General features: G+C 41.5%; 1 protein-coding gene and 1 long non-coding RNA gene across 2 annotated transcripts; one reads left to right on the top strand and one right to left on the bottom strand.

Moving 5' to 3' along the window:
* The first annotated feature begins 3,239 nt into the window (after positions 1-3,239).
* Positions 3,240-10,986, top strand: LOC4338548 (putative E3 ubiquitin-protein ligase LIN-1). Its single transcript, XM_015784845.3, has 17 exons — positions 3,240-4,200; positions 5,292-5,352; positions 5,459-5,701; positions 5,997-6,076; positions 6,154-7,335; positions 7,407-7,548; positions 7,801-8,046; positions 8,129-8,426; positions 8,606-8,727; positions 8,983-9,102; positions 9,301-9,432; positions 9,512-9,634; positions 9,726-9,836; positions 9,919-10,065; positions 10,147-10,272; positions 10,403-10,519; positions 10,616-10,986. The coding sequence occupies exons 1-17, from the start codon at positions 3,563-3,565 to the stop codon at positions 10,631-10,633; spliced, it is 3,906 nt and encodes a 1,301-aa protein (XP_015640331.1). The 5' UTR covers positions 3,240-3,562; the 3' UTR covers positions 10,634-10,986.
* On the bottom strand, positions 4,491-7,095 carry LOC107281133 (uncharacterized). The gene is made up of 5 exons (XR_010741519.1): positions 6,954-7,095; positions 6,626-6,746; positions 5,420-5,626; positions 4,956-5,081; positions 4,491-4,880 (listed from the first exon to the last, which is right to left on the bottom strand). It is a non-coding gene; the product is annotated as an uncharacterized lncRNA (long non-coding RNA).
* Positions 10,987-12,394: the final 1,408 nt, after the last annotated feature.

The following is a 12,394-nucleotide window of genomic DNA, read 5'->3' as shown; positions in this document are numbered from 1 at the left end:
ATAATAAATTTAGTTTTAGCTCCTTCTATTTATCCTAAAATAAGTTTATTTTAGAGTAATCGTTGCATCGGAGTTTGTGAAAATATGAAATAATTGTATTAGGAGAAGATAAAGTGAGAAATAGTTGAATTGTGATTTGATAAGGGAATTCTTTTCTGTTTTTATAATGGTATGTGTGAGATGAGTGAAAAATAAATTTATATTGGGATAGAGGTAGTAGTAAATATACTTTGGAGAGATAAAACAATATTCTCTCCGTTCCATATTAATTATCATATAAGTTTTTTCACCAAGACAATGAGTACTTAGCTATCATACATTTGATTTAATGTGAGTATGTGGTGGGAAGAATCGAGAAGCATGCAAATTTTAAGTCCTCGTATGCACATGAAACGAGCGCTTAACTACTTCTAAATCCATGCATGCATTCACAGATGCAATAATGCTACACATCAAACGAATGGACAAGTGACATATGATGGTTAGTTTGGAATTTATGTTTGTTAGTTATATGATGATCAATATGAAATGAAAGGAGTATAACGTACTAGACAAGGATTCTACCAATTATAGATGATCTCTAGTTGTAAAATAATTTTAAGTGTACCTTTAGAACACGGGAGGAATATACAACATATTACTTCCGTTTCAAAATATAGTTACATTTTTTGACAGAGGTAGTAGGAAGATAAAAGAAAGGGTTAATTCCACTACAAATTCGCCGTATTAAAGAAAAACAATTATACTATTCGTCAAACCGGCTCAGTGCCATTGGTATTTCATAAAAATTCAAACCATGCCATTATGTACTTTGAGGTGTTCTTAGACTATTTTTTTCATATTGTTTTTTCACATGGACTAAGGTGCCCCTAGCCATTCTTCTTCCTCTCTCTTTGAATAGGCGCTCGCCATAATAATAATGTTAAATTTTTCAATAGAATGAATTTGTAATGGTAGGATCCAATTAATCCTAAAATAAACATATATAAAATTGTCGTGGCATGCCAAGATAGAAATGTTAGAAGAATTACATAATCAAGCTATATTGCTCCGTAGAAAAGGTGCTGAAATTTACGAGGAAAAGTTTAGATGGGAATTTTTTCAGAAGGTTCTAAATTCCCAAGAGTTCATCCACTTGTCCCCCAAAGAATCACACAAGGGAAAAAACAAATTCCCAATGTACCATGTTCTTCTGCTACTATTTTCATCTAAAAAAGACTTTGTTTTTTATAACGGTCTTTTTGAGACGGAGATAAATAAGAGAATTGGTTCATTTGCTATATGACTATCTAGGGAAGACCCAATTAATTAATTAAGCCGTGTGGGCCACAGGAGGGGGGGGGGGGTCCGTCTTCCTCCTCCCGTGAAGAACTGACCAACCTTTCTCCCTGGTTGGATTGCATTGCAATATTGCATCTCCATGATTGCTTTGGCAGGACGTACAGTAATAAGCTACGGAGTACTAGGGTACGAGTGATGGAGGGCCATGTGTCAACCAGACACGCCATGGCAGCAACCTACTGTACAGCACAGCTGATGGGCATCCCATGGCTTACCCACCGGCATAATCGCCATGACATCGATGCTCATGCTCATGCGTGTCTGTGTTCTCAAGTTTTAACTAACACACACACACACACACTGTGCTACCTGCGTGACGTTTTTACGATCGTCACGCGGACATTCATAGTCAGTTCATAACACGTGGGCGTATGTAAATGTAGTGGCGGATCTTGAAATCTTCTAAAGCCTGAAGGGTGTACATGCATATAAATTAAAGGTTTTCGATGTTATTGAACAATAGAAATATTAGCTATCCTAATGGTGTGATCTGTCGTCGATGAGTCCGAGCAACTGCCTGTTGTGCTTGCTGGGCCTCGGATCTATCCCTATGTAAATGGGTGTATTAGAAATGTTTCACGTAGGGTCATCGCTAGGAATTGGATCGGAGGCCCTAATACAAAAATGTATATAATGGCATCCTGAAATTTGACCATCAATCACGAACAAAAATAATAATGTATATAATGTATATAATGACTAATAGAACGGCAGAAGACTGACAGACGGTCACGATGAGATTGCATATCTAGTTCTAATCTACTTCCCCTTAGTTATAGTCTTCTGACCTGATGTGTCCTTTGGGTCCTCTATTTTTTTAACGACCCTGATAATTCGTACACCTTGCACATGTTTTTTTTACTCGGCCTTTATATCCAACCGGATATACGTGGCCTTTTTTTAAATTAGGAACTTAGCCCTTAAATAATTCAATCTGAAATTCGTTACTCAAGTCACTACAACCACTAGGCTACATGCTCTTTCACCGCACGATTTTCAGTATAGAAAGAAAATGTATTTTACGGATTAGTGTCCGTTTCAGAACTGAACCTATGCAATGCCAAAGTGCGTGATGACACTGCAGTTACCGAGCCTCCAGCTAAGTTGAGTTAACCCCACATCTCTGAACTAGTTGATCAAGATATGTTCCCCCTCAAACTCTTTACTACTCACTAGTGCACCACTGGTTCAATTCACATGAGAACAATCCAATAGAGCAAGTAACAAGGGGGTGCTTGGAATCAGTGACAGATCCAATACCCGACGACCTTTAGTGACCGCGCATCCTAGCTGGCTCATCAGCAATCACCCAATTCAATTTTGGGGTAATTTTACGTACTTAAGAAGTATCAGAAGATATCATATTTTATAGTATAAAACTTAGTACCTCTAGGTAGATCTTAAGTTACCAAAATTTTTAAAGGACCACAATTTTAGTGTTGTCATTGATCGTCACGTTCTTTTATAGGTAATAACTAGTTAGATTTGCCTTTTCTATATCTTTTTTGGCCCACCTCTGCTTGGAATATACTCCCTCCATCTACTTTTAATAGTTTTATTTTTAAATCTAAAAAATTTATTTTTGATAGGCATATTTCAATCCAACAAACTATCATCTTAATGACTTTCTTGGATTTAATGCGTGACTCTCCATTCTTTCACACAAGATTGGCTACATGAACATAGAGAAATGTAAATATTAATGAATCGTTTGTTTACGAGGAATGACTAGTAACATGTTTAAATAGATGATAAGTAAAATTACTTATTTTTGATCTGTGTGCCAAGATGAAATATGACTATCAAAAGTATATGGAGGGAGTACCATTGAATTGATCCTCGTTACATGGCAGAACTACATATTCACAATAAACAGTTAAATTCACATGAAGCTAGGTTGGAAAATAAAAAAAAAATTGTATCAATCTCTGCTGCAATCTTAGCTTATCCACAGGACCCAGAGAAAGGACCAGCAGCTTTCCCATACCTAACAAGATTGCCTCGTGCAAGGACAATATTTCTTACCTCACATTTAGAAGAGCTGCATATCACTCACTCACTCACTCAGCTCAGCTCAAGCTCAGACATGCATGTACACTAGTAACTAAACTAATCTCCTCTCACCTGCAGCAAAGGGAGGAGTCGTCAAGAGAGAGGGCATTGCTCATCGCTCATATGCACTAGCAAGGAACAAGAAAAACGCTCGGCGCCGGGCGTCGCGATGCCGACGGCGACGACGGCAATGGCGGTGCCGCCGCACTCCTCCATCTGCTCCCTCATTGCCTTCCTCCACCACCACATCCGCGCCCTCCTCGCCGACCGTGACGCGCTCCTCGCCGCGCGCGCCCGCTGCCTGGCCTTGCTCGACCCTCCCGGCGCCGGCGGCGCCGCGCACGACGACGGCGACGGCGACGTCCTCGCCGCGCTCCGCCACGCCGCGGACGCGCTCACCGCCGGCGCCGACGCGGGCGGGCTCGACGGCGCGGAGGCGGCGCTGCAGGGGCCGGCGCTGCTGCCGGAGGAGGGGGAGACGGGCGGGCTGGACAACCGGCGCGTCGCGGCGTGCGCCTACTTCTACCTCGCCCTGGTGCGCGCGGCGCAGGGGGACGCGTGGCAGATGGCCATGCACTTCCTCCAGGCCGTCGTCGTGTCCCCCGCCGCGGTGGCCGGCGCCGGCGCCGGCGGAGGCCTCGCGCCGCGCGCGCTCTGGGACGGGCTGTTCGACGGCGCCGTGCTGGCGCGCGCCGGCGGCGCCAGCGAGGACGACGCGGCGCGGCGGGCGGCGAGGCGGTACAAGGACTGGCTCATCTACTACAAGGTGGTCGCCGGCGCGCCGGCGAGCGGCGGCGGCGGCGGCGGGTGAGTTCATCGCAGACGAGGGAAATTTTTGATTTACCGCGGCAGTTATAACGGTAACTGGCATACGTATACCATTCGTGCGTACTGCGTGTACACCTAGCCGGTGTACGTACGTATTGTATATACATACGCTGACGGTACTGCATGCTGAAGAGGCTAAAAAGTGAAAAGGGGAAACTTTTTGTTGATAGTAGAGCTATGATGTGGCCAAGTAATGCTAGTACAATTTTTATTTTTCTTGGAAAAGATTTTTGGTATTGGGATTTGAATGCCTTTTTGTCAATTGTCCCTTTCAACTTTTCTCCCTTCTCCTTTCAATTGCTAATTTCTCTTTTTCCCTATTTCTTTTGCATTTTCCAATTTTTTTGGAAGATAAATGAGGGTTGCAAATCTTTTGGTGTTTAATTGTGATAGTATAAGTTGCATACCTCCATCACTCCATGGTGTTCCGGGATTGCAAGCCATTGGAACAAATCAACATTAAATTCTTGCAAAATACAAGATGAATACCTTGCAATTTGAGTGATTTTGATGTAGGACACCACCTTGTGATTTGTGAAAAGGATGCTCTGAGCTTCTCTCACATTCCCTTTGCCTTGAGCTTTCTTTCCCTGTAGAACCCACCGGAGCACATTTATGCAGGTCATGGGCACAAATCTGCACTTTCTACCATTTTTTCTCTGTGATGTGGCAAAAAGAGGGAGATCAGCACTCTTATCTTTTCCAAAAGGGATTCAAAAAAGGAACTGAAACACCTTTTTTGCCAAATGCAATCCCCAAATCCCTGACCAATTCTTGAAGCAAAGCTGGGGACAAAGATTCTCCACTAGCAGCTTGTGACAAGCATGCACACTAAACCATCCTGACCCACAGCTGCATGCCTGCAAAATTTAACACCACCTAGAGAGATCATCTTGAGTGCTACAGCTCTATATAGTTCAATAACCAGTAGATGAATTGATGAAAGCTTCAGTGCAGTTGATTCCCAAGTAGTGCTTTGCTAGTTGCTGCTACTATCTGTAGGTATAGAGAAAATAAAAAAGGGTACATTGTTCCATTGTCTGAGGATATATACATTCATCCATGAACAGGTGCATTCAGTTTGGAAGATCTGTGAGCTCTGTCATTCCGAAATGGCCGGAGTTTTCAGAGGTAAGTTGTTATGCTTTCTGTACAAGTGTTTATATGATGCAATCTACTATTACAGAGGAATTCAGACCTGCATTTGGGAGCTCAAGTGAATTTGTCATTTGCACAGGATGGGACAATCCACTCAATTGATCAAGAAGAAAAGTGCAGAGCCTTCGACTCCAACTGTGGCGATCATGATAGCTTCGCTGAGCTGAAGGATTTTCTCAACTGTGAGGATCCAGACCTTCAAGAAGATACCAAGGGGAGCTCTGACAGCAGGTGCCTACATGAAATGCTTGAGGAATACCAGTCAGATTCACCTGTTTCCTTCTACTCACACCTTGATTCTAGTGAAGAAAGTGACAACGAGGTAATACATGTTCAAATTCTAAAACTGTTGAAAATTTTGCAAATTGTCATAACACAATTTGGAAGTCCAAAAGTTTTAGTTGATCCAGGACTATGTAGGAAAATGATAATCATACCTCTTCTTTTATTTTCAGCAAATTTAACTGAAACCCTCACCTAAAGTTTGTAAATAGAGACTACTCAGACTATGCAGTTTGCAACAATAATGCATGGGGGATAAAGCATACCTTTAATATCAAAATTAATGTACGCTGGAAGAGCCTTTGAGTTTTTGACATTTAATTCATCTAACGTAGGAGGTTTCACATGACAAAGGGAGGTCAGCAAAGGTTATGCCTATTGATACAGTTTTCTTGTCAACTAAACTCCATGGAAGGTACTATATCCGACACCATCTGATCTACTGTTTCCCATATTGTCCTAACTTTTTTTTTTCTTCGGTATATTTGTTAGATCAATTCAGAATAAGAATCTGACATGGTGCACTTCTCCTGAAAATGCAATGATTTACACTCCTGAATCTCCACTCTACCAAGTTGATGACTGTGATATGAAACAAAACGACCTACAATCGAGCAGATCGCAGTGCTCAGCGAATAGTCTATCGAATTCAGTCCTAAATATAAATAAAGCAGACTCATACTCAACATCCAACTATTTCAACAAGGATGGCATGTTTCCACAATGCACGCCAAAGCATGATCTCAGATGCTTCAGCAACTTCTCAACCAAATTTATGAAGAGAAGTGCTCTATCTGACATAGTCTCCCGAGGAAGCATGAGCAGGAAATTCAAGGCTTTCTCACAGAGTGATGAGTGGAGCGATGTCAGCTCACGCTGGGGGAAGGAAAGCCAGGTAGACTTTCTTGAGAGGTTTGAGAAGGCGGTGTCGAAATTACTGGTTTCAGATGGGCTAGAGAGCTACCTGGATGCAGGTTCGGAAGTTACAACCATATGGCACTTGCTGAATAGTTCTTCTGAGGTGAGATACAAATCATCAGCACGGCAAGACATCCTCGACCAACTTCTTGACAGCATTTCGACATCTAAAAAGGATAAAGTGATCAGGGCATCAGTTTATGTTCTCCTGCTTATGCTATCTGAAGATAGGAATGCAATGAGAGGCATCAAGAGAAAGGAGTTCCATTTATCCAATCTAGCCAGTGCATTGAAGAGAGATGTGCATGAGGCAGCCATTTTGATATACTTGTTGGATCCTTCACCTTTACAGATCAAAAACTTAGAGTTGTTACCTTCACTTCTACATGTTGCTTGTAATTCAGACACCAAAAAGTGGCCTGCGGTGCTTCCATTGACCCCGACATCAGCATCAATAGCACTCATTGAGATCTTGGTGACAGCATTCGACTATGTAACAAACAACGTCCACTTGGGTGCCATCAGCTCTCCTCATATTCTATCTAAGCTTGTTGATGTTGCAAAGAATAACAACTTGGAAGAAGGTGTGGCCCTGGCAGCTATTCTCGTCAGGTGTGTACGGCTTAATGGAAACTGCAAGAAGTTCTTGTCACAGGCTACTCCAGTGGAACCGTTCCTTCACCTTGTAAGACGAAAAGAACACCGTGCCAAGTGTGCCGCTCTTGAATACTTCCATGAGATTCTTCAAATTCCTCGGTACATTCCATAACTTGAAAAGGTCCATTTTGTTAATTCCGAATAGCTTGTTGAATTGTGTGAACCTTCAGGTCTGCAGCGAACTCCCTGCTGCAAGAAATAAAGAAGCTAGGAGGCATTGCCATTATGCATACATTGATGGCCTGCCTCCATCAAACTGAACCTGAACACAGGGTTTTAGCAGCTAATCTTCTTCTCCAATTGGATATGCTGGTATGTCTACTGTCCCTGGTACTCCTCTGAAGAATTTTCATTTAGAGCCCTGCAAATACAACCAGATTGTCTGCAGCTCATTAGGACAACTTTAAATATCACCTCGAATAAAATGAAAGCACTGATTATTAACCATTCCTATGAATACATACTAGCAACAGTTCAACAAACACAGCATTGCAGTGATCTCACATTATCATTTTAGATAAAGGAATGATCTCACATTATCTAAAAAATGATCTGCTCCTGTAGGACAAACCAGATGGTAAAAGTGTATTCAGGGATGAAGCAATGGAAGTCCTGTTGGATTCCCTATCATCCCAAGAAAACTGCACCGTTCAGGCATTAGCAGCATCTTTCCTTTGTAATCTAGGAGGAACTTATTCCTGGTCAGGGGAATCATATACTGCTGCATGGCTCGCAAAGAAAGCAGGACTCACATCAACATCTCACAGAAATATGATCAGAAATATCGACTGGGTTGATCCTTGCCTGCAGGTGAAGTATGAAAACACTATCTAATTTGGACAAGATAATTATCTTAACCGTAGTTAACACTCCAGAGTAAAATATGATGCAGGACACAGAAATAGGTCCATGGAGCAGTAAATCTGCACGGACAATTATCAGAACAGGAGTACCAGTTCTCCGTGCTTTGGCCAAAGGAATACAAAGCAAGGCGAAGGGAACCTCGCATGATTGCCTTGTATGTGCTGCATGGCTTGGAAGCGAGCTGGCTGCTCTCGGTGAAAATAACATGAGATATTCTGCTTGCGAGATCTTGTTACATGACATAGCCAGACACTTGCACCCAGGGTTTGAGCTTGATGAAAGACTTCTAGCATGCATGTCTCTCTACACTTACACCTCTGGAAAAGGTAAAGAGATTCCATTACTGCCAAGTTATAGCCATCGAGTTCAGTGGTTTGGTCGAGAACTGACCAACTAAAACCATGAATATTTTAGAATGTCAAGACCAATTTTACAAACGTGTCACAAAAGGATAATCAAAGAAATATATAATTCTTTTTACAAAAATGTTTTTTGGTACCTGCAGGGAAGCAGAAGTTGATGGGCTTGTCAGAGGGTTCACGAGAATCTCTAAGGAGGCTGTCATCATTCACATGGATGGCTGAAGAGTTGCTTCAAGTTACAGATTATTATCTTCCCAGCAAGCCAGTGAGTATTGTTCAAATCTAACTCCTTTCCACTTTTCTTTTCTCTTCCTTTCTGAACCACAAATAATGTGAAATCTTGGCCATTCATGTTCTCCCTTAAACACAATGAACATCTTCTAAACTTAGTTAAGTAATAGAAAAAAGAAATACAAAAGTATACCAGTTCATTTAAGATTATAATTATCACTTGCACAGGGTCCTTACTTTTGGAACATCATTTTACACGAAATCTAATTATCTGAAGTTGTCAGTGCAGCGTGTATCATGTGTTCATACACAGATATTGGAAATCGGTCAACCTGGCAATGGAGCAGCAACCGCTATAATATTCTTCGGAGGGCAGCTCTTTGTTGGTTATTCTAGTGGCACCATCAGGGTAATGATACATGGCATGTGTATGTGCATTAGAGTTTCTAATCAGTAATCACTCGTAAATCCACAACATAAGCACACATATTTTAACATAGCAATAGTTGGTTGGGCAGCAAAATGCAAAAAAAAGGGGTATTTCTTCAGTTCATGAAAGATGTACTTGCATAATTACAATTCCTGATTCTCAAGTGATCCTCTACAGGCATGGGATATAAAAGGCCAAAGAGCAGTAGTCATAAGAGAGGTTAAAGAGCACAAGAGAGCAGTTACATGTTTTGCACTATCAGACACTGGAGAAAATCTCTTGAGCGGGTCAGCTGACAAGTCAATTAGAGTAAGAAACGGGCGGACCAGTTTTCAACCACAAAGAAGTAACTGTAATAAGTTAATAGCTAATGATAGGCTCTTTGCAGGTATGGAAAATGGCGCAACGCAAGCTCGAATGTGTAGAGGTAATTCAAATAAGAGAAGCTGTGGAGCAATTTGAAATTTACAATGACAAAATCATTGTGCTTACACCGAACAACGTTCTTAAGGTATGCAATTTGCTTTAAATGTTCTTGGTGATTGCCAACATTTGAAATGTATAAAATAACATTTATAATAGAATTCATGTTACCTCGGCAGTTCTCTTACTCATCAAGAAGCACCCAGACATTTTACAAGAGCAAGCATGTCAAATCTCTAGCTGTGGCTCATGGCAAAGCTTATCTTGGTTGCACAGACTTGAGTATACAGGTTAGTACTGTTGGTATGATAGCAGTAGTAGCACCATATCTAGGAACATGCTACTGTATCTGAAACAAAAAAAAATCCACAGGAATTAGACGTAGCAGTGGGGTCAAAAATCGAGATAAGAGCACCTACAAGAAGCTGGCGAATTAGGAAACAACCCATTAGTTCCATTGTAGTATATAAAGATTGGATGTACTGTGCTGGTACTCAAGTGGAAGGATCCACCATAAAGGTAAGGATCAAACTTGAACCTGTGAAAAAAATCAGATTACAAGGATTTGAGAAAAAAAAGTTATAAATATCGGTAAAACAGGACTGGAAGAAGCGATGCAAACCTACAATGACGATGGCGATATCAAAGGGAACAAATGTAGAGGCAATGGCAGTGGTGGAGGACTTCATCTACCTGAACTGCGACAAAAGCCCTAGTATCATTCAGGTCATCTAAATTTATTTTGAAATTTTGGTTGTCCCTATTAAAGGCACCACCTTTGCCTTGAGGTTACATAGTTGGAAAATTACAGAAGCCAGCCAACCTGACAATGCTTCTGCTTCTGTATTTTTGACAGATATGGTTGAGAGAGAATCAGCAGAAAGTAGGGAGGCTATCTGCAGGGAACAAGATCACGAGCATGTTCACCGCAAATGACATTATTTTCTGCGGGACTGAAACCGGATTAATCAAGGTCAGAACCACGCCATCAATCTTGGCCACAGCCATTTATTTGTATCCACCACCATTAGCACCATAATTAAAATCTCCTTGTTGCAAATATGTACAGGCATGGATCCCTTTCTGAAGGGACATACAGGAGCAAAGACCAAAAAAAGGCTCAATTATGTAAATGGTTAAATGCAACAACATGAGAGTATGTATGTACAGAAGAGAAAAAAATAGCAGGTAAAAAGAAAAAGAAAGGCATACCATTGTACAAGGTGATCGATCCCTCTGGAGGACAAACCAGCGTGCATAAACTCCGTGATCACCGATTTCTACAGAGCAATGAGTAGCATTAGTAGCAGCAGCAGAGGCTTCACAATGTAAATATAGATATAGATTTTGTGTGTGTTTTTTTCCTTTTTCTACTTGGATTTTGGAAAAGATAGCGATTGTGTATGCTAATACTACCTGATACTGCCTCCTTCATAGCAACTGCCCATCTGCCACGAACTCGCACATTCGCATCGATCCCATCCTGTGATTAAAACCAGGCGTCTATAGCCGTCATAAAGAGGAACAAAAAAAAGGCCATTGCGGCGTTTGGTCGAACACCTTGTGGGCGAGCGCGCGCGCTTGAGGACGCACCACTCACTCTTACATCGCGCGCATCCGCACAATAGCCAAGAACACAACCATGCCCATGCCTTGGGTGGTGCCAAGCGACCGGGATGCAGAACTGGAGGGAAGCTTCGAGAAGCTGCTAGAAACTAACCTCGAGGAAGAAGTCGATCGAAAAATGCAAAGATTTTGGGGAAGAGAGAGTGGGAGACGAGTAATAAGATAATTAATGGGCTTAATGGCCGTGACCCACGTGGAGTTTATCAATCGAAAGGTTATGGGCCGATCGGTCCAATGGACCGCAACAAATGAGCTCCATGAGCGGGCCGCGAACTCATGGGAATAGCAGAGCAATGTGTGCGTGATCAGCAGAGGCAGGCCTAGGATTTTGATGTGGGAATTCAAAATTTACACTGTACAAAAAAAATTACGAACATAAGAGAATAATCAGCAAAAACAAAACAGAGCAATGAGAATCAAATCTAGCACCTATTGAATGGGTGAATCATCTATTAGCCAACCAATTAACGAGAGGTTTATGCCTGGATGGATAGCTATTTGCTAAAAATATGGGTATTCCAGCTTGAGCCCCCTGGTCGATCTGGTCCGCCCTTACCAAGCAGGCGCTAGCTAAGTACTCCCTCCAAGCTAAAATATAAATATTTTCAGCATAATATCAAGTCAAATATTTTAACTTTTACTTTTACTATTAATAACTAAACGGAAAAAAAGATTAATCATGTAAAATTAATATTCCTAGATTTATCACCAAACAAATTGTCATAGTATACAACTCTTTTTATTTAAAACATCTTGTTTTTATAAATATTGTTAGTCAAAATAGTATTTTCAAGACCGTATCGTAGTCTAAAAATACTTATATTTTAGAACGGATGGAGTATGAATTGGAGTAGATACGTTGTTACTAAGGACAGTAGCAGTGCGGAACACATATTTGTTGGACCTCAATTGCCACCTAGATCCAAGATTATGGAAGGACATAACCGACACAGAGTTGTGTGTGCCCCAACACCGCCAGCATGAAGGCACAACGTGACGAGGCTCTGAGCTCCATAAGAGCATCTCCAATGGTCTCTCTAAATTCAACTCTCCAAATATCTATTTGGCCAACTCTCCATTTCATTTGTCAAATTAAATTCGTTGTTTACTCCAACAATCTCTCCATCCATCCTCTCTATTTTGAGTGTATGACAGCGGGACCCATGCGTCAGCCTCTATACCTATTCTTTCTCCTCTTCCTCTTCTCTTAGCATTCCCCAAG

The sequence above is a fragment of the Oryza sativa genome, chromosome 5 (assembly GCF_034140825.1).
Source record: "Oryza sativa Japonica Group chromosome 5, ASM3414082v1".
In the NCBI taxonomy this organism is placed as follows: Eukaryota; Viridiplantae; Streptophyta; class Magnoliopsida; order Poales; family Poaceae; genus Oryza; species Oryza sativa.
This window is presented reverse-complemented; position numbering and strand designations above follow the sequence as displayed.

Coding starts and splice junctions, on each gene's coding strand:
- LOC4338548 (XM_015784845.3), top strand. CDS start 3,563: ATGCCGACGGCGACGACGGCAATGGCGGTGCCGCCGCACTCCTCCATC. Junction 9,433..9,511: donor CAGCTGACAAGTCAATTAGA/GTAAGAAACGGG, acceptor GGCTCTTTGCAG/GTATGGAAAATGGCGCAACG. Junction 10,273..10,402: donor AAAGCCCTAGTATCATTCAG/GTCATCTAAATT, acceptor TATTTTTGACAG/ATATGGTTGAGAGAGAATCA.